The sequence below is a fragment of the Carassius carassius genome, chromosome 22 (assembly GCF_963082965.1).
Source record: "Carassius carassius chromosome 22, fCarCar2.1, whole genome shotgun sequence".
NCBI lineage: Eukaryota > Metazoa > Chordata > Actinopteri > Cypriniformes > Cyprinidae > Carassius > Carassius carassius.
Genome location: NC_081776.1, coordinates 15,931,584 through 15,954,392, shown reverse-complemented (window position 1 = coordinate 15,954,392; position 22,809 = coordinate 15,931,584). Strand labels below are relative to the sequence as shown.

The 22,809-nt window shown below is 38.0% G+C and overlaps 1 protein-coding gene across 24 annotated transcripts in view; it reads left to right on the top strand.

Moving 5' to 3' along the window:
• Nucleotides 1-22,809, top strand: part of LOC132099050 (CUGBP Elav-like family member 2) — a 157,798-nt gene that overhangs the window by 125,068 nt on the left and 9,921 nt on the right. For 5 of the 24 annotated variants that reach the window (XR_009423016.1, XM_059505449.1, XM_059505444.1 and 2 more), the window contains 7 exons: nucleotides 1,411-1,459; nucleotides 4,691-4,825; nucleotides 10,022-10,101; nucleotides 14,508-14,729; nucleotides 16,376-16,439; nucleotides 20,381-20,515; nucleotides 22,364-22,489. Coding sequence is in view for 23 of the 24 variants with exons in the window: in XM_059505449.1 (XP_059361432.1) it covers nucleotides 1,411-1,459; nucleotides 4,691-4,825; nucleotides 10,022-10,101; nucleotides 14,508-14,729; nucleotides 16,376-16,439; nucleotides 20,381-20,515; nucleotides 22,364-22,489 (811 nt within the window). In the remaining variant the exon portion in view is untranslated. The remainder of the gene's footprint in view (nucleotides 1-1,410; nucleotides 1,460-4,690; nucleotides 4,826-10,021; nucleotides 10,102-14,507; nucleotides 14,730-16,375; nucleotides 16,440-20,380; nucleotides 20,516-22,363; nucleotides 22,490-22,809) is intronic. The other 19 variants (XM_059505463.1, XM_059505461.1, XM_059505466.1 and 16 more) reach the window with 12 other exon arrangements.

Below are 22,809 nucleotides of genomic sequence, written 5' to 3'. Positions count from 1 at the left end.
AAATATGGTGATATTGTATTGCATATTGTCAAAAAGTAGGGGAAATTGTCTGAAACCCTACATGCAGTGTTGGGAAAGTTCACTTTCTACATGAACTAGTTCAAAGTTCAATTCATAAATTTTAAAATGAACTAGTTCAGTTCATAGTTCAAACTACAAAATTTTGAACTAAAGTTCACAGTTCCAAAAATGAACTAGTTCATAGTTCTTTTTTTCCATACGTTGCTGCGAGCTATTATTTTTCAAAATTATTGCCGCAGCCCATATAGAATCACAGACAGCAATTATTTTATCAGTTTTAACAATGAAGCTATGCGTCAGATTTCATCTTCATATCCAATTTTGAATCCTTATCCAACCAGGGTTTACATTAGCATTGAGGGGACAGCATTTCCCCATTGTTGCTTTAATGCTTTGTCTCCCATTCTCACCGACCTTGTCATAAACATCATAAAATTCTTTTAAATGATCATACGCCTTCTTGCTACATGCTGCTGTCGTTAGTTGTTTTTTTTTTTTTTTTGATGACGCGTCACGCATGCGGCGGTGCAAAACTGGTGGCCGGTGTTGCCAGATTGGGTGGTTTTCCACTACATATTAAGACAGACCCGTTTACGGTGTGTTTTAGCCGGGTTTTCGCCTGGAAGGCTCTATAGAAATCTGGCACCCTATTGGACGAAGTTAACCTGATAATAATAATAATAATAATTCATTACTTTTCTAGGCACTCAAAGCGCTTTACATAGTCTGGGGGTATCTCCTCATCCACCACCAGTGTGCAGCATCCACCTGGAACCTGAGAGAGCGTGCCGTTCACAGACACCAAAATGAACGAGTTCACAGTAACGTTCATCAGGCATTAATACAGCACGTTCAGTTCACGTTCGCCCAAAATATGAACGAGTTCATGAACTATCGTTCAATGAACGCGTTCAGGCACAACACTGCCTACATGACACAACACTTTAAAAACACATTGCTGAAAAGACAGTATTACACAATGACCACCCTCCCCAAAGATATCTGACAGGTTTGTACATAGACTGACAATTAAAAAAATGTGTAGATGATATGGCAAAACGCATAAGGCAAATTATTAAAAAAATCGTTGGCTAGAGATTAAGAGAACAAGAACAAGTGCGCGTGAAAGAAAGATGGAACACAATAACACTTCATCGGCAAATCTGACAAATCACCTTCATCAAACCCCAGACACGTGATCATCTTCATTCCAGTTACATCTATCGAGGTGAAGAATAGAGTCAGCGGAAAAACTGACGACACATTAACAAGATTACAGTCATAATGTAGAACATCAGTGTGGCAGTGAGACAAGGTTGATTATGTGCTGTGGTGAGCGTTAATGAGTGTGTTGTAGTAAATGTGCCCCGTGTGTGTCCTGTGTTTCAGATGCACCATCCCATACAGATGAAGCCCGCAGACAGTGAGAAATCAAATGGTGAGTGTTTGTATGCGTCTCTTTTTTTTCTTTTTTTGTTCTCAGGTCGTCCGACTGTACGTTTGTTCTGGGGGTTTGTCTCTGTGTTTGTGTGAGGGACTGGGAGATGGATGAATTATTGAAACCCAGGAGAGCCGGGGGTCAGAATAGTTTAAGTGTCTGCCCTGGCAGTGACCCAAACACATATACTGTACACACACTCAGATAAACCATATTGCTCACAAAATGATTGTATAGATGTGCTTAGGAAGTCCAGTGTAGGGGTGTTGCTGCTTGGCCTGGGGCCCACATTTCCAGAGACACTGTTACTACTGTAACATGCCCAAAAAAAAAAAAAAGCCGTACTATAGTCTATATAGTATGCAAAACCTAATTTTCAGCAGCCATTACTCCAGTCTTCAGTGTCACGTCATGATACTTTGGAAATCATTCTAATATGCTAATTTAGTTTAAAAGTGCAGCATTTATTTATTCATTTATGTGAAATCATCTGCAATTTTTAAGCAATTTAATGCATCTTCGCTGAATATAAGTATTCATTTCTTGAAAAAAAATTATACTGACCCTCAGATTTCAAAATAATATTCATTTAAAACGTATTTGTAAAATAAATAAATAAATAAATAAATATATATATATATATTTATTTATTTAATGCATATATAATATTTAATGCATCCTCGCTAATATATATATATATATATATATATATATATATATATATATATATATATATTACATCAGAGGTGTTCTGTGTTTAATAGACACGCTAAAATATTTATTCAGATAGAAACTGCTATTGTGTAGAGTAAAACTTGCTTGCAAACCATATTAATGTTGATTGTTCTTTTGAGTCGATTCTTTTCAACCATGCTGTGAACCAATTTCAGTGTCAGACTGGTTCACAAATCGGTCTTGATGATTAATTTCCAAATTACTCTGTAACAGAATTATTACCAAAAAAATCATATCCATTGATTTTTGTAAGTCTATGGATAATAACTTATCGGTCTTACTGTATTCAATTTGCTGCATGTTATTCCAAAGAAAAAACGATGTTGTAATATTTCATCAAAATGTAATAACTTGCTCTGCCTCTAAAATGACTTATTATGGAAATAAAATGGTGTGCGAATAGCATTTCATGTATTTTCTTCAGAGTCAGATTGGGCTCTGCTGCTTGTCTGTGTAAGAGAATCTGTCTCTGTCTATCTCTCGGCGTGACAGTTATGTTATAGATGTGACCCTCCATAAAACATCTCACGTAGAGGATATTACAACAGATGTTCACTGTAAGCTTAGCAGTAATGCATTGATTCTGCTTATTAGCGAACACTGTAACCCATCAAACTGAGAATTCTGCTCCTGTGTGTGTGTGTGTGTGTGTGCCATTAATCTTCTGATATGACACTGTGTGTGCGTAAAGGCGAAGCTTTTGAAACAGCACTTATCGCTGGCTCATCCTGTCGCTGTTAAATGCACAAACAATTCAAACAGCAAAATAAACAAGTGAGCTATCGATTTCCCAGAGTGCAGCAGCTTGCTTATCGGCCGCCCAGCGGTAAGAGCTGACACATTCTTCATTAAAAAAATTGGATTACAGTTGCCTCTCTCTCTTTCTCTCTCTCTCTCTCTCAAGCATGCACAAACACACAACTGCATATATTATTTCATTGTTTTGTGTATGTATTTTCAATATTTCCTTCTTGTTCATTCTTCTTCCAGTCATGCCAATCAATTCGGATAAGAAACAGCTGAAGGTTTACACATTATCTCATTGTCAGAGGTTTTACCACATCAGAGGTTTTAACGCAATTACATGCAGATGAATTGTCTCCGATAATGAATGTGATATTGTGTAGCTTGTCACTGATCTACGGCTCTGTCTATTAAATGGCGCTCCATCTGAAAGTAGTTGATGGAGATTTAGTGGTAATCATGGAACCGTCTTTACTAACGAAAGGAACGTGCCAATCGCATGTGATATATCGCCCAGCCCTAATGGGAACTCATTTCTACGTATAAAAATGTAATTGCGGTCACTGTGGTGTAATGTTAAAAATAAGTAATACATTAACGCTGTAAGATTAAAAATCACAGTTGGTGGATATGAAGTTTTATTCAATTATTTATTTACTAATTTAAACGTTTTGGAATTTAGTAAAATGATGCATGATTAATCTGATTAAAACATAAAGTCATATTATAAGATTTAAAGTCACAACTGGGGGATATGAAGTTGCAAGTATTTATTTGAAGTAGTGGTAACACTTTAGTATAGGGTCCAATTCTCAATAATAACTAGTTGCTTATTAGCATGCCTATTCTTAACATATTGGCTGTTTATTAGTGCTTATAAAGTACGTATAATGCATGACATCCATAATCCTATCCAATACCCTAAACTTGCCAACTACTTTATAAAATATTAATAAGCAGCAAATTAGTGCTGTTAATTGAGGCAAAAGTCATAGTTAATGGTTAGTTATTAGTGAGAATTGGACCTTAAAATAAAGTGTGACCGAAGTAATTTATATGAAGTTGCAATTATTTTATTTGTTCATTTATTTAAGCATGGAAATGCATTTTTATACATATTTGCACAATTATATTGTAACGTTAAATTGAGTGTTATATCGTCTTACAGAAAGCTGAATGCAAAATCTAATTTGCGTATTCCATATGTTCAAAGTACACATTTGATCTATTATTGATGAAAAATAGCAATACGGCTTGCCAGAAAACACTACTCATTTAGCCGATGAGGTGAGCATCAAAACTACATTTCCCATCTCTATGGTAGCACAAGAATGATGAAATACATGAATAAAGCATCAATTACACATCTAATGCACCCTTTCCTCTTCATTTTGGTGCATTAGCGCTAATAGAGCTTCCTGACTTTATGGTGAACTGAAAAAGAGAGAAATAAAAATAAAATTGTCTAACGCATCCATTTTATTTTGAACATAAACACACATCATAATTATGGCCTCCGAGCTCATAAATAGGATCTTCCCAGGAGGACTAGAAGGCAGCACATGCAGATTACGAGCAAAAGCGAGCACTCGGGTCATTGAAAGAAAAGATCAAAGAGAACCAGGCGAGAAATCTGTGGTGGTGTGCGCCTGGGCTTGATGTGCTAATGAGACATTGATCTTATGCAGGAGTAACGTCTTTTTTACCACACGTTGGTCACATTTGTTTTCTCCGCCCTTCTTCTTCTCTCAGCGGTGGAGGACAGAAAGCTGTTCATCGGCATGGTGTCGAAGAAATGCAATGAGAATGACATCCGAGTCATGTTCTCTCCTTTGGGACAGATCGAGGAGTGCCGTATCTTGAGGGGACCAGATGGACTCAGCCGAGGTGAGACACATGCACATACTGTATTCATTTTTACATTTTTAAAGGAACGTATGATGGAAAACAGGATTTTTTCTTGCGCTTTTGAAATAAGTTTGATGTTTACTCCAAAATTTTCAACGGTAAGGTGACACTAACACTGTGAGCTAACCAGGTATGTGGCAGTGAAGCATTACACTGGGTAGCCACGCCCACATTGAAACCTCATTGGTCCAATAAACCTTTCCATGCAACTAAATAGTAAAAAAAAAAAATAATACTTTATATTATATATATATATATATAATAAAATAAATCCCAATTGACATAGTTGTTTCATGTCTCACAGAATTTCACTTTTTATTTGAACAGACTGGACGTTACAACTGTGACATCATAACCATAAGCTCATTAACATATGACCACCCATTAATTATTAAGCAGCTTGTGCTGTCCTTACGAACAACAGAGTGAGCTATAAATAAAATCTCTTGGCAGTTTGTAGCTATTGTACATTTTGGCGAATCGGTGGCTAATTCGTATGACTTTGTACAATCTCATTTCTTATTATGGGAGTGATATTTATGTTTGGGGTGATTTTTTTTTTTCCTAAAAATTATGTTTCTTTTGTACATTTCACATCACATGAATTCATACGAAGACGACACCTCATAAAATAGTTACATTATTCTGAGAGATTGGGTTGGAACAACAGCAGTTTGACATTTAGCCAGTCATCACAGGGCTGATTTAAATATAGAGGTCTTAAAGGTACAGTAGCAAAATCAGCCTGTTTAAAGAGTGTGGAAATGCTTATAAAAACTATTTTATGAGGGGTTTTGATGCAAGAAACTAATTTTATATGTGGACTTGCAACAAAATGCAACTAAAGTGTAAAATGCAACTCTTTATATGGAACACGTTTGATATATTACTATGCTTGTGTTTTTGTACTTCATTAAAGGGATATTCAAGTAAAGATCCATTGTGGATTAATATTGACCATATTTTTAACCTGTACCTTTAATTTTTTTTATTTAATTTGCACTTTCAAAGAATTTTGGGGCATCTATTGTGCACTTTCTCCTTAAGCCTCAATTGTAAGTGCTAAACTGTCACCTTTTTTTTTTTTTTTTTTTTACAGACGTGTGAATACAGCCATCTTTTATCACTCGTTTATCCTCCTCATCCACTCCTCTCGTTGTACCTCTATCCTCCACTCATTCGCATTGCTCCTCAGCAGTCCGTCTTTTCTCCTGTCCTCATGAATATTTTAATTCCACAGGAGATTAACTTTATTCCCTGAGCTCATGGTTGGAGATATATTTGAAATGCTTCTATGAGAGAAACTATCACCCCCTCCCATAAAAAAAGGATTGAATGAATAAATAGATGAGCAAATGTGTACGTAAAGGAGGTTTACGGTAAAGCCCATGGACTAGGATAACTTTAAAAGTGCTCTTGTGCCGCTATTAAAGTGGTCTATCAATCATCATTTAACTTCACTATTAATAAAATATAGATCAGGCCACATGTGAGCACAGTGCCCTGGGAGCTACCCCACTTTCTTCGAAAAACTCTCATCTTTCACTCTCTCTATCCCTCCATATCGCACGTCTCCCTCATTCATTCTCTTTTGATGACACTGACAGTTAATTGCGTTGTTTTTGACACATTTGAGGGAAACTGCACGGTCAGTTGCTCATTATTAAACGAAAAACACCTGACGGCAAATTAACTAAATGAACATAAAATAGTTATTTGACCTGAAATTATTTTAATATGTAAAAAAAAAAAAAAAACTAGCAGAGGAAATCAGTTGACTAGGACAGATATGCCATTGTGTGCTCATTATACCAAAAAGAAATTGACCCCAGATATCTTCAATTGACCAATCACCATCAAGTATTCCACAGGGCTGCGTAAAAAGAATAATTAATCGCTTTCCTTGGAAAATCTTTCATCCGGTCTCATTGTTAACAGCTTCTTATCTCAACAGATCATAGTTTGTTCGAAGTGTGAGCGAACTCTGTAGTCGCAGGTCAGCAAAAACGAGGACTTTGAGAGTTGAAAGAGAAAGTTTTTTCCACATGTTCCTCTGTTTCTCTATAGTTTTGCACCCTGCCAGTGCCTACAAATATCACCCTTAGAGTGTCCAAAACTGCTTTAATGATGAGGCTAATTTAACAACCCTAAAAATAAACAGACTTTCATTCGGCTTTCACTCGTGGCGATGCTCCGGTTCGCTGGGGCCTGATTCTCCCACTCTGAAGACAGAAAGAGGCTGAATCAGAGTGCTAGTGAACAGAGAGATGCTAATGAGAAGAAGAGAATAAAGGTATGTTCACTGGAGCTTGTAGACTGTGCCAGCAGATATACAGTGCAACCGTGTGGTAGTAACCACACACTGCAGTGCAGAATCATTGGTGTAAAATGTAAAATGACATGATGCTCCTTTTTTTGTCCCTTCATTTAATTTGAATAAAAATGCATTCAAATGCAATTAAAAAATGCAGTGAATACATTTCTTCTATGTGGAGCATCTTTAAACTTCTGAATGTTAAATTACTATTGGTATTTTTTGGGGTTTGGGGGCTACTTTATTATTTTTGATATTAAAAGTATTCTTTTTTTAAATGTCTATATCAAGACAATATTAAAATATAAAGTAATAATAAAATAAATAAATAAATTATTTATGACTGAACATGGTTGGTTCAAATTGTGAAATGTCATGTGGTGTCATGTGGTCATGTGGTCCCCAATAACAAAAATAATGTTTGTGAATTAAAAATTCATGATGTTTGTAAAATAAATACTGTTTACCAAATAAAATAATATATATATATATATATATATATATATATATATATATATATATATATAAGATGACATTTTTTTTTTATTCTGGAAACCTACAAAGCCAACTCTAAGAACTTCCTACATGTGCAGATGGATTCATATTTAATTGTTTATTTATTTATTTTTGGATGTCATTGACCACTTATGAGATGAGGAACCACTATGTCCTCATTTCTAATTTCTCTTCAAGAATCAAGGTTGAAATATGGTGGTATTTATCATATGTAATTTTGAATGTCGACTCTACTGTATTTTGTATGCAAATTATGTACTGAGGATGACGAATAAAACTAAAGCTTTCCAGAAAGTACAACTTATAGAGCATCACAGTCCCGCCCACAGCCCAAGAGTGCTTAGGTGCCGGAAGTCAATTTTGACGTCTTGGAAAAATACGTATCTAAAGAGTTTTAGAGCATGTCTGAGGATAACCAGCTACGGCTGAAATCATAAGCATACAACATATCATTTCGAGTGAAAAACGAAGAGAAAATCCAAAAAAAGTCAAAGGTACAAGACTGTGTACATATTTTCACTTCCGAGCGAAGGAACTACTCATCCCATAAACCACCGCGCCTCACTGAAGTCGACTGAAGCCAAAACCGCGAAAGAGCCTTTTGAGCGACTTCCAAATCTGACGATGGCCGAATTTTATTTTATATAGTGAATGTGCAGTTAATAGTAGTTCTTTCAGTATTAACCGTGTAAATACATAGTGTTTTAAATAGGTATTGTGTATTGAATTTTATATTTATCATTGTGTATTTTATCGTGTATTTTGTGCGTGTGTGAAAGCGGTTAACGATAATGTCAGCAACATGGTGCAGTGCTTTGTACTTTACCTGACTGCAATCACCGCTCAGTCGTCAACACATGTCGTTGCCATGAATTATTACACAAATGTTCAGTAAATGCACGAAGAGGTATCTCAAAACAAGGTTAGTGCCCCATGAACTTTTGGCGTTTATATGAGCATATACAGTACAATCGCTTAGTACAGCACTAGCTGGTTTTAAGTCTACCATGTATGGTTACGTTTTTATGGCTTATACGCCAACTGTCAATGGAGAAATTGTATTTAATTCTTACTTCTGGCACCGGCTGTGGGCGGGACTGTGATGCTCTATTTAGCCAGTTTATTGAACTGACAGGTTTGTGTGCAAAACTACATTTCCCATCATTCTTTGTGGAAGCATGAGAATGTTCCAGTAGGAAAAGAGGGAAAGTAATATGAAATTCCCCATCATGTCCATGCTATTTTGGCCAACAACACTTGGACACAGAACACATTGTAAAATAGAGTTTCCAAATTTAAAAGGAACCATTTATGAAAAGACAGGACGCCAAGTCTTTGTTCTTTCCTCTCCTCCATTCTTTCCTTTCTATCTCAGCGTATTTGCATATGTAGACCTGTGAGAAGTAGTTAACCTATTAACTAGACTGCCCTTGCATGCGCTTATGTGTCTCCTCCATATGTATAAATGTACTGTACTGCACAGTAGAGTAGAGCTCTTCAAACAGGGCTGCGTTTTCCCCCAGCATGCCTCCATATGGCCTGTTTATCTGGCTCCCACTTGTACCGCTTCGATTCCAAGACTTCTTGTCCCAGATGCCATTGCAAGCTCTCCCGAAACACACACTCCCCTCCAGGGATTGTTCGGCTTGATTACAGTTGTTTAAAAAGAAAGAAATTGGGTGGGTTTGTACATATTTATGAAAAGACTGAATATTAATGTGTTGATGGGGATATCAATAGTACAGGTGCTTCGGCACAAAGTTAGTATTAAAATAATTTTGCATAGAAATATTGTGCATATGTTTGGCCTTGCAGTTTAAATTAAGCTTATGAGATGTGCCATTATTTTGATCATGTTAACACACTCTAATAAAGGTAATAATATCATGATATCATGTTGTTAGTTATCAAGTTTTTGTTGTAGTATTAAAACCAAAATTAAGAATCAAGAATCATCGAGAATCAAGAAATGTGACTGGTATTGGTATGAACAATTGCAGTGTTGGTATCACAGTAACCCTACAGGTAGAAACAATTTACCTCATACTACAGTTTCCAAGCCATCACACCAAATGAAACTAAAGAACTGGTTCCATTGCTGACATTTTGTTGAGTGTGTATTTTGAGATGTTGAATGTTTATCTTAAGCTGAATGTTGAATGTTGATTGTTCTATTCTAGCAACTGTATAGCACTTGTTGTCTGCTGTGTTCTTTGTACGATCTTTGTTTTTTGGCTTTATAACAACCTGTCCAACCCTTTTGTCTTGTTTTGTTTCTCTCTCGTCTCTCCTCCTTCCTCTCCTCTCCTCTCCTCCCTCCCATGTTCCTCCCTTCCCTCCTGCAGGATGTGCGTTTGTCACGTTTTCTACCAGGGCTATGGCACAGAATGCAATCAAAGCCATGCATCAGTCTCAAACCATGGAGGTACTGTACCCTTGTCTTCTCTCTCTCTCTCTCTCTCTCTCTCTCTGCTTTGTTCCAAAACATAGTGAGCTGCCTATGTAGGCAGCGTTTTAAGGGTGCACTCCTGCTTCAAAAGTTGTTCCTAAAGATGCTTTCCTTATAACTTTCTTCTCACCAAATTGTAATGTACACTTCGAGAAGACAATTTCATATTTCATTGTGTCAGAGTGGAAAAAAATCCTTCCAAGATGACATAAAATGCAGTAAGAAATGTCTATTCTAAATATAATTCATCACATAGCATCTATAAAAATAATTATTTCTAATTAAAAGCAACCATTTTAATTATTTGCTTACTTTTTGTAAGCTTAGATATATTCAACAATAAAATATTGTCTAGTTAAAATGAACTCTTTTACCTAGTTTTTGTGGGGTTTTTTTATTTGTTCATTAGAGTGTTGTGCTGTTAGCTTAGCAACATGCTAATGTAAAACTCTATACTAAGTCAACTGCGAGTTGAGTCTGGCTTTCACTTTTGATTCCAGTTCATTTCAACTTTAAACACACAAATTTGTCGCTTTATTCAATATAAAGCTGCTAAGTTTGAAACTGAGCTAGTCACTACACTATTGATAATGGACAATGCAGTTTTGCTTAATTTAATCAGAGTATTGTTGTTTGCTTAGCATAATGCTAATGTGTCCACATTTACCATTACCATCTGCTTTGTTTTGCTTATTACAATATGGTTGGTAGCTTTTTGTTAAGGGCATTTTAACTTGTTGTTAAAGGGATAACTCCCCCTCTGTTGAAAAAAACAGCAAATGCTGGTTAGGTAGATTTTGGGCTGGTTTATGTTGGTCCTTAGCTGGTTTAAGCTAAGGACCAGCTAAGGACCAATCTGGTCAAACCAGTATCCCATCTTCAAAATAGAAAATAGCAGATGCTGTTTTTTTTTCTACAGGGTGACCTTCAGATGCTGGTCTCCTTTGACTTCAATAATATGGAGAGAAATAAAAAAAAGAAAACACTATGTAGGTTAATGGGGACCAGCAACTGCAGGTGAACTATCCCTTTAACAACATGCTAACATTAATTTAACCTAGAATACTCCTAGGTAAGTAAAAAGTAAAGCAGCTCACTGAATTTAAGAACAGAACCTCTCTTGCTCTTTCTATCTTCTTCTCTTTAATTTCTGTTTGAATTGGCGGCCAGTATTACTACTTTGTACAGATTCTAATACTTTCGCTATGAAGTTGAAACAAGATGAAACTTTTTTAAACAGAATTTGCCCTCAGTCACTCTCTTTTCTATAGAACTTTCAACACCACATCAAGTTCTCCCTGTTATTACTGTCAGGCATTGCCAAAACCACCCCTGGCCAAACGGGTCAGACTAAGAAGGACCCCCCGCACCCGCCGCGCAACCAGTCTGCCATTAGCAGATAGGTCTCACGGTGACGATGTCACATACGCTTTAATAACAGCGCTCCGATGGGCCTTGCATTGTGATTGCCCTGTAGAATGCCGGCGTGCTGCTCTCAGAGTTTAGCAGTCCGTCTCAGTGCCTGTCAAAATGTCAAAGCTCTGACACACCAAATCAGAGGGTGCTGACAGCTGTCTAATACAGGGCCCTAACTATTTGACTGTGTGTGCGACTTTAGGTTTGTGCACGCATGTCACCACTCTCCGCAAAATTTTCCAGTTTTTAACACCAACGCCCGGGTTTAAAGACCACCTTTTAACCAATCAGAAATCTCTGACACTAATGGATGTAAGCTGTTTTCTCTAGCCTCTGAAGGCCTGCAATTATAAATTTGTGGCTAAATTTACAAATATATCCATCCTTCGTCTAGCTGACCACGTATAATTGATACCCCCCTCACCCCTTAAGCTACATTGTTTTCGCCAAGATGGAAAGTAATTACCCGGTTTAAAAAAGAGTGAGTGAGTAAATTGTGTTGGGTTGTTGTTTGTTTTCGGGCCATCTCTCCACCCTCCCCTCTCACCGAGGAATTTGTGGCCTTTCTGAATGTCATGACTTAATGAAAACAGATATGACAGAGGGTGGTCATGCATGCGCCTGGGTACATGGGTATAGCTGCGAGTGGCCTTGCTGCTTTAGTGTAGTCTGCATTGGTTTGCAATAGTCTCCCTGGACATTCATCTCGTTTGATATGTCTGTCTCTTTTTATCTCTGTGATTGTGTTGCTGTGTTTTTGTGGCGTGTGTGTATGTGTGTCTCTCCACAGAAGCACGCTTGTTTCACCTGTATATTTTATGGGAGTGTGTGCATAGCAGCCCAGGTCATGTACCATATATCTCTCTTAAATATGAAAAAGAACACAGACATATATGTATAGTATTGAACGATTAACATAAAAACAAAATATTAAAATAAATCATGAAACAAGAGCCCAAGGGATCAAATAAAACATTTTTTATTTATTTTTAGGGTGTGTAAATGTGAACTGGGCATGTTTTTGTAAGATTAACTATGGTCAAGGGTTACCGGTTTTAACAATGTTAACTTAAACTAACTTTTTAGCTTCATTTTACTACTTTTCACATTAGCCGAAGCTTGTGGGGAGTATTTGTGTGTAGGAGAGGAAGACTGAGACAGAGCCAGTGAGTAATGAGATTTTTTAGGTCTCTAGAGATGTTCAAACAGCGATGTCACCACTCGATTGACAGCTTGAGTTAAATCTCTTTTTTTTCCACCCCTTACAAGTTTTATTTTTACCTCCCCTCTGTCTGAGAGCAGAAATAAGAAAATCAGCTCTCCGAGTGGAAGGAACACTGCAGAGCGCTCCGGGTGGATGTAAAGCGCTCCACCTCCAAGAAACTCTCAAATGTTCTCTTTTGCACACACACGCACACACACACACACAAACGCGTACATACACACACACCCTAGCGTTCTAGAGGGTCTGTGATCTTTCGTCTTTTTTTTGTCAGACTGTGGTTTGCAGTTCAGAGAGAGCACAATAAAAAGAGGTAGAGTGATTTATCAGAGTGAATCAGCACCTGTAAGGTAGAGACAAGAGACAGAGACGTAGAATAATTGCCTTGAAGCACTCGTCTCAATCTTTGGTCCTCTTGTGGCTCCATATGGCTGCCCTGCGTTAGCTGCTGTTGCCTGAGGAACAGCTTTGATATTAATATATGTAATGGTGTTGCTGAATGTTCTTACTGAACTACATTTACAAAGTCTGTTTTGTGTAATGTAAGCTTATGTGTTTGCGTCAGAGAAGGCCTGTGTGATGATTTAAATATTGATATTTTCCTCACACAAAGCAAAGTCTTTAGAAGACTTTGAATATAGCAAGTGATTTGTGTGGACTTACGTTTAAATCTTGAGTGAATCTCATGCCCAGGTCAGATTTTATCCCAAACTAAGAAAGAATGAAGAAATTATGTTTTGCTTAAATAAAAGGAAAGCTGTTTTGAATCATGAAAAAAGGGAGAGCTAATTAAGCACATTCCTTAGCATAGTTCTTATTGCCAAAATGAAAAAAATTGCATTATTGTACAAAAAAAAAAAATAGATATTTCAATTAAGTATTTTGTTGTTGTAGTGTCTTCAATCTATGCAAATTTCCTTACAGTAAATGACTGTATTATAATAATTGGAATCTGATTAGAATCAGGATTGAGAATAAAATCGATATATATTTAAAATTGTAAAATATAAATTGTCTTTATGCAGATTTCAATAAACAGTTTCTATCTAGTTATTAGAATCTAATGAGAATCACTACTGACAATAAAGGGAATTACAAAATAAAAATAGGCAAAAAAAATAAGAGAAAGATTTCTTTTGTATCAATGGAGTAAAAAGTACATTTTGGACCTTTTAATACTAGAGATTTTTGTATGAGACATTCTACTCAGCTTTTGTGAAAGAAAGAAAAAAAGAACAAAAAACAGTTTTCGAGGAACATAATGGTGAGTAGATTATGAGGAAATGTTACATTTTTGCTTGAATAACCCATTCAGGAACTAACACACCGCTTGCTATGCACACACACCCTTCTCTCATTATATTCTGACCCCCAGGTCTTTAGTTAAATGGGCATCACAGGTCAGCCTCATGATGTTTAGATTTGTTTGCTTTCGTCGGGGAGAGAGATAGAAAGCGCGAGAGATCAGCAGAAATGCGGCAGGTCTGCAGGCTCGCTCTCTCTGACAGATGATGAAATAGTTTTATAAAGCAGGAAATCGCTTTCCTGGGAAATAAAATCAGCAGCACAGCACAGAACTCTCATTTCACCAAGAACTCCCGTCGCTCCAGCGGTTGTGTGTGTGTTTGTGTGCCATTATCGGTTTATGTAGTACCACTGCACATGATCATTGCTCTTCTAGATATTTAGCGTTCCCTCTTTTTTTTTCTACTTTCCTTCTCTCTCTTCCAATCTGTCCACACAGGGCTGCTCCTCCCCCATGGTGGTGAAGTTTGCCGACACGCAGAAGGATAAGGAACAGCGGCGGCTGCAGCAGCAGTTGGCGCAGCAGATGCAGCAGTTGAACAGCGCATCTGCCTGGGGCAGCCTGACCGGCCTGACTGGCCTCACCCCACAGTATCTGGCAGTAAGAGGACACACCCACGCAGCCACGCCAACCAGCAGCACAGCCAACGCAGCCGTCGCAGTCAGTCACTGTCTCCGCCCACCTGCCCCGCCCCTCACCTCTCTTGATCTCTCTGAGCCAGTCTTAACCCTTTCCAAATCTCTCATCTGATGAAAGTCGAGCATGCCTAGATCGAAACCAGTCCCCATACTCAAATGTGAACGGTGGTGCTGCCATTTAGAAGCTGTTAGGGCAGTGGTTTGTGACATTTTTAAAATCTATAGTAAAAAGCATAATAAGCCATGATCCCAAACCAACCAACGCTGAGATCAATCACCACAATTCATCCTGTGGCATGATGCATTGCAAAGAATGTAGGCCTAATCAAATAAAAATGTAACAAATGATAAAAATTATAATTATATAAATAATACATATAAAATTAATATAGGAATGTATACTAGGCTTTAAGAATCATGGTAGGTCTGTCTTAAAAGGTTTATGCAATATTATTTTACATCTTTTTCTCTATAGAGAAAATGAAAGATTTTTACTTCCAGAATCGGGCTTGGGTTGTGTTGTGTAATTGGATTGGGTTGAGGACAATGCATAAATTCCCTGTTTCACTCATGCCCGTATTCATCCTCCTAAATATAAAGAGGATATAACATGGTGGTGACATTTACTTGTGTTTATTCCATAAGAACAGTGGGTGAGGATTTAAAGGACCATGCAAGAGCATTGGGACAGGGCCATCTCTCCCATCATTCCGCTTCTCCTTTTTTCTGCCTTTTTACACTTCCCAGTCATTTTGAGGTTAGGTTTAGCTTTTAAGCTGTCTGAGGGGTATAACTCAATGTCATCTTAATCCTCTAGAGTCATTTAGAGTCTGCTTTCCTCTTCCCTTTCATGTGCAGAAACTGCCCAGGACAGCAACACACTGCCAGCAGAACTGACGAGTGACTCTTAGCATGACAGTTTTCACTGGCACCGATGTATGAGGCTAATACATTGAAGTGTTCCTCAAGTCTTTTATGATTTTGTTCCTCTGAATATTTTTACATGGTTTTTACTCTCAGCACTATGTTTTATGTTAATCGGAAATTATTGTTTTAAGAGACCACAGAGTCCACAGTTGGCATTATTTCTTGACTAAAATATATTAATTGATTTAGGTTGATAACATTTCTAACATAGTATTTTAATCTTCCTCACTGTGTTAAAGCGACAAAAAGAAAAAAAAAATAATAATAAACTAAACCTCAAACTGAGTTTTTGTCCTAGCCAGCTGCATCGCAATAATTTGCCATGCCATAAGCCATTTTGTTGCGCTAAGAAGTTCTATTAACATTAGACTGCACATATGTTGTGTATTAAAAATCAAATATTTTTTAATTGGCTTAAGTTATTTTTTGTTGTTATTAATGCATTAATTACACATAAATATGTTGTTTAATGCAAAACTAGAGTGGGCTCAATTCAAATACTTGAGGAACACCAGTTGCTAAAAAAAACTTGAAATAACAGATAGGGGCTTTTGTGTTGCTTTACTGTTGACAGACTTCTCACTCCAGACAACATGAAACATGAAAACAAACCACAATGTTTCATTCATATTTAGCTAACACTAGCTCCTTCAAACATTATCCTTAAATATCCATCACCATAAGCCAATACATAATAGTGATTACACATTAATGGTCTGTTTCTCTCTCTTTTTCTCACAGTTGCTCCAACAAGCGACCTCCTCCAGTAACCTAGGAGCGTTCAGTGGTATTCAACAAATGGCAGGTGAGATACTGAACTCAGTTCTGTGTTAACCCAACTAGCCCCATTGTAACGCCGCAACTAAACATCCATCACCCCTACTAAACCATTCAAACCAGCTCTGGATTGCATTAAAAAACAAACAAAAACAAACAAAACCGTTTGACACCTCAACCCTCAACCTCATCCTTCCTCAGAGTTTAGATTCAACATGCTGCAGAGTTCTTGGCTTTATACAATGTGCAGCACACTTGGACACAATGTAATGTTTGTGTGTGTGTGTGTGTGTGTGTGTGTGTGAGAGTGTCAAAATTTGATGATGAACTGAGGCTTGATTGATCACATAAAAGCCATTCTTTCCACGCCTGTTCTGATGTGCATCAAACCTTTTTTTTCTCTTGGAAGAGAAGATTGTCTCATCATCAAATCACATTTCTTTGGCTGAGCTCTGGGAGGCTTATGGGAGACCAAATCATGATGATATGCCCCATCAACGTTTCAGATGTTTTCAGCTTTTTACAATTTCACTTTAGCATTTCTCAGCGAAGAGGAAAAATGAAAGTACCCTTATCCAGGCCACTTATCACAGTTTGTTTATGCCATGAATACTGTCAAATTTACCAGAAACCCGCAGAGAATTCAGCAATACAAGATGGTTTCTTCGTTGAAGCAACATGATATGTTATTCTATCTTCACGCTGACTTGGTTTAGCACTCTGGAATATGATTAGTGTTTTACAACATCTGCCAATGAGCTCCTGCTTACTCCGGGTGTTAGACAGGTGCATGTTGTTCTCTCTTTGACAGTTTTTATGCCTCTAACATTATGCTAGATGCAACAAAAAATTAAGTTCCTCTTTGCTCACTTTTCTTTCCTTCTTTTTTGCATGTTTTGTCTTGGGCGTTACATTCTTGTCAGGTCTTAATTGTGGTCTGTTTATCAAGCTGCCAGGCCTTCAAGGAAAGTGAAATATTTATAGCACACGCTCTAGCCTAATTTCAGCTGCTAAGGATGAAAGAAAAAGAATGTATTAGCATCCAGAATGGCTTACAGTGTGTGTAGGATGAGTGCCTTTATCTCCTAAAGCTTCCCCCCAACAACAGTTTTGCACACCAGAGAGTCGCTTCCTCATTAATAAAGGCTCTTCTGGAGAGGGTGAGCAGGACTGTGGTGTTTTTGTTTACCATTATGAAGAGTTCTGGAAGCTCTCGTTTAAGTTTAGTGGTACATCTGCGACAGCCTCTCAGCGAGAATGTAGTTCACATCGAGCCAAACCAGCAGCAGCTGCCACCACACAATTAAAGAGCGAGAAATTCCCACATTACCATAACAATTGAATTTTCTGGACCTCATTTTTTTAAAGCAATATATTCTCCCAAAACAGATTAGTTTAGACATCTAATCAAACTGGTTTACTTGAGGAAATGAATGGGAACTGGTCAAGCATGATGGACAAATTAGTTTTTATTTTTATTTTGATTATAGATACAGATTATATACAGCTATGTGTCTGTGCTGGATTAAAGATACCATTCAATGCAATTTAAAATTCTGTCATTTGCTCATGTGTCGTTAAAATGTCCAAGCTGCACTTTTACATATGATTAAATTTGTTAAGTACTTGTTATACATTAAAATATGGCACATAAAGACTTTTCACCAGGTTCGGTCAATGACATTTGACTGTGTTGACGCTAAACTTGGCACGACACATCTTGATTTACCATATTCAAATTTATCTCAGCACAAATGAGCCAAACTCAACCAAACATCTAAGTATACAGTAGTCATAGCCATGGCCTAGTGGTTGACGTACACCAGGGGAGTCCAACCCTTCTCCTGGATTACCACTATCCTGCAGAATTTAGCTCTAGTCCTAATTAAACACACCTGAACCAACTAATCAAGGTCTTCAGGATTACTAGAAACTTTGAGGTAAGTGTGTTGGGGGAGGTTGTAGCTAAACTCTGCAGGACATTTGTCCAGCAGGAGGAGGACTGGACACTCCTGGCATACAGACATGTCGATCTGTGAAGTTCATGGAAGAGATGCAGGTTTAAATCCGATCTGCCTCATCCCTCATCAATCCCACTATACTTTTTTGTTCTACTGTCTGTTGATGTGGAACAACGGCCAAAAATTAAAATGTAAAAAGTTCAAAGTAGACCATTGCATAAACCCAAGCCAGAAACCTGCTCAATATGACCAGATAAACCTATCAGTCTGTTTGAGACACTGCTTGAAGTGCAAATCGACAGGAGCTCTCAAACTCAACAGGATTTGAAGGCTTTTCTCGGCTGAATTGTGAAATCTTTGGGCCTCTCCATCTGTCGCCTGGCAACGGTCTATGATTGGCAGACGATATATACAGCTGACATCTGCTGTGTCTGTGCTGTGGGTGGAGTTATGAGCCATAAGGAGCTCCATTACACACGATGAACATTCAGTGAGAGCCAGCATCACCTCTTTCCTGACACCTCTCTTCGCTCAGTACGCTAAGAGTGTGAACATACTGCATAGATGGATCTCTCTCTCTCTCACACACACACACACACACACACACACACACACACAAACTAGCAGAATAGCAGAAGGGCCCTTCTCAACCACAGAACTCACATTGTGCCAAATACTCAATGCCCATTTTTTGACACTTGTGTGCCAAAAACTCAAAATGGTTCCTTTTCCGCTTCATTCAGAAGCACAAAGGTGGTCACAAAGCCCTCAATTTCAGAGTCCATTTCTGTCGTAACCTCCCTCTTTGACCTCCCAAGATTGCACTTTCTCATCCAATGAAGCTTTTTCTAGCTTCTTTTATATTAAATGCTATTCAAAGTCGAAGTCTTGAACCATGAAGTCAGAGACGACTTATTTTTTCTTCTTTTTATTTTCTTCTTGTTCTTTTTACCGTTGAATATCCGTTTCCTTTGGAAATGCTACATTATGGAAGTGGACTGTAACTTGAGAGCCATTTCATGCTGATTTTAAACCTGTTGTTCAAAATCTGTAACACATTATGAAATCATCTCTGCTCTTATGTCTTGACCTGGGCTTTGTTTTGCAATTAGAGGTAGATTTCCTGTCTCTAATCACCTTCTGTGATGTGCTAATTAGACTCTTAATGGACTTCTTTTGCTTGCTCAGAGGATCGGGAGGGCAAACAACCGTGGCATCCCCAGAGCACTGTCTGACCAATCCAAATTACACACTACTGCTGTCTAAAGGGATAAGGCTGGAAGAAACAGACATTTAGTTTTTTTCCAGATGGCTTTGGATTCTGTGTTTCAGCCTTTGCTTTCAGTCTCAGTTGACAAACACTGATGTGTACTTGTCGCCTTTCAGGTTGTCACTTGTCCGTGAAGTCCATAATACTTTTTACTTTTCAAATGGGTGCTCACAGTCTTCTCTTATTGCACACTTTCATCGAGCCAACACTTGGGATGACTACCACACCATCATGGGGCATTGGTCACCAAATTGTGGACTCGTAGGAGGGTGGCAGTTGGGACAGGACCTATAATTCTTCAACAATCCAAATACTGTAATTCTGAAGTCTGATCTGTGTCTTGTGCGTGCATTTTTTTTTCTCTGTGTGTGTGCGTACTCCCTCATAGTATACAGTATATACATTTTACATGTATATACGACACATGCTGTGCATTTTCCTGTTGTACCACTTCCAATCTCTGTCTTTTTTGGCTGTGAGCCACTTCCCGTTGCGTGTTGGCATCATGGCCACTGCATGTAGCCTTGCCCCAAACACGCTGATCTAGAGTCACCTTTGGAGTACTAAGGCTCACAAGTAGAATTGGATCTTCTGTACGAAATGCCTCCACACACAACTCTTCAAACTCTTGCACATAAAGACCTGCTCATGTAGAGCATTCTGTAGCACATATGGTTCCTTTAGTTTAACATGCACAAAACACACACATGCACACACTGACACTTTCTCTTTCTTCAGGTATGAATGCTCTGCAGTTGCAGAATCTGGCCACTCTAGCAGCAGCAGCGGCTGCAGCACAGAGCTCAGCCAGCCCGTCCACCGCTAGCGCCCTGACCTCCAGCACAGGGTCCCTGGGAGCCCTGGCCAGCCCAGGTAACCAGAGGCTGTCCCATCATCATTATCCTCTTCGAGATCAGTATCATTTCCACCTTAGCGTCGTTGTCCCTTCATTTGTTGTAGTCGAGTTCACCATTTCGTGTTTGTGTGTGTGTGTGTGTGTGTGTGTGTGTGTGTGCGTAGTTCCTTGGTACCGTCCATCATGGTTCACGTATATCATCATCATCTTAATCATCATCATCTTGTTTGGGAGAGTGTGTCCATATGTGTGACGTTGAGCTGTTGTGCTCCTTGGCTTTAACAGTGCTCCATCCGTTTTGGAAAAGATGAAATGTGAAACCAGGAGACACTTATAAGTGTGACACATGGTTCTGTGATACACGCTTTGAAACTCGAAAAATTTATTTCAAAGTTGCATAAATGAAGCAGAGAATAAGCTTTTATATGCTTCAGAGTTCTTTTGTTTCAAGAGATGTTTTGTTTGTATCTTATTGCTCTTTTTTGAAAACATTGCCGTCGTTATCATCTTCATGATTGCAATCAACTTTATTGTTGTCGATGTCTCTATCTAGTCTTTTTTTTCTGTAATTGTAATAGATTCAATGTACAAGTGCAATGCATGCATATATCTATATCTATCTGACCATCCATCCATCTTATCCAATTTATTAGGACTGCACCATATAGGCAAAAAAACAACAACATTAAAATAGATTGATTCTTTCTTTTAACCATAAAAAATATCTGTAGTAAAGTAAATTACAAATGCTACTGCTAATTAAAATAAAATAAAAAAATTCATTAAAATAATATATAATCAATGCATGATTTTCCACACTTCCCACAATGAAAAATCATATTTATTTTCATTTGCATGTACCAGTATGTAACAATACACCGTAATAAACAGGATATTTACTTATTACATAACCAAATAATTTAATTAAGGAATTTGATACATTTAATAAAACTGAATCACAAGTTTTGATTCGATTCACTGTGCTCTTTGGCTTTAACTGTGCTCCATTCATAGTCACCCCTGATAAGCTACACCTAAATATAATGTACCGTATTTTTCGGACTATAAGTCGCACCTGAGTATAAGTCGCATCAGTCCAAAAATACGTCATGATGAGGGAAAAAAAACATATATAAGTCGCACTGGACTATAAGTCGCATTTATTTAGAACCAGGAACCAAGAGAAAACATTATCATCTACAGCCGCGTGAGGGCGCTCTACGCTGCTTAGTGGTAGACTACAGGTGCACTGAGCAGCATAGAGCGCCCTCTTGTGGGTGGAGATGGTAATGTTTTCTCTTGGTTCATTTCTCTTGGTTCATGTCAAATTAATTTTGATAAATAAGTCGCACCTGACTATAAGTCGCAGGACCAGCCAAACTATGAAAAAAAGTGTGACTTATAGTCCGGAAAATATGGTAAAGACTGTCATTTTGCTTTGCAATGATTTGTATCATGAAAAGTGCTATACAAATAAACGTGAATTGAATTGAATGAAACTTATTCATAGAAATGAACTTACAGGACAAAATAGAGTTACAGGACAGGAAGGATTTCAAAATCAGTCTAATGATTCCCTATTTAGAAAACAAATCAATTGCGCTTTAAAATCATCGCGATATTTACAACATTGCTTAACGTGACATTGTCATCAATGTCGCCCAACCCTATCATCAAATCAGTGAATCAATCTTCCATTCATGCATCCTTCCCTCTGTGTACCTCCACCGAAGCTTTTATAGATGTATCTTTAACCATTTCAGTATCATCTGCGAATGTATGTGTGCATTTATCTACATCTATCTTTTTCTCTCTTCCATTCTCCACCTGTCTCTCCTTCCTGCTCTGTCTGTCTTTCCCCACAGCAGGTTCCACAGCTAACGCCGGTATGGGTGCGATGGGTTCCCTGGGTTCTCTTGGAACACTGCAGGGTTTGGCCGGGGCCACCGTTGGCCTCAATAACATAAATGCACTAGCAGGTAGCGTCAACAGTGAGTACTACCGTCCATTGGCCTCTCCATCCCAATCCATACAACATCACCTCATACCAGCCGCCTACTGCTCATAGAGATGCCAGCTAAAAAAAAATAATTTAATCGATTCGCTCTAAACTCTCTAAACTTACACCAGCTAAAGCAAAGGCATCTCTCTGGGCTTATGCGAGAGTTTCTTGGGTGAATTTCTCACATTGAGTTCTGCTTATATAATGAAATTGTGTTTGTGTGTGTGTGTGTGTGTGTGTGTGTGTGTGTGTGTGTGTGCGTGTGTGTGTGTGATTTGTAAAAGGCCTCATTATTGAATCAGATCAGAT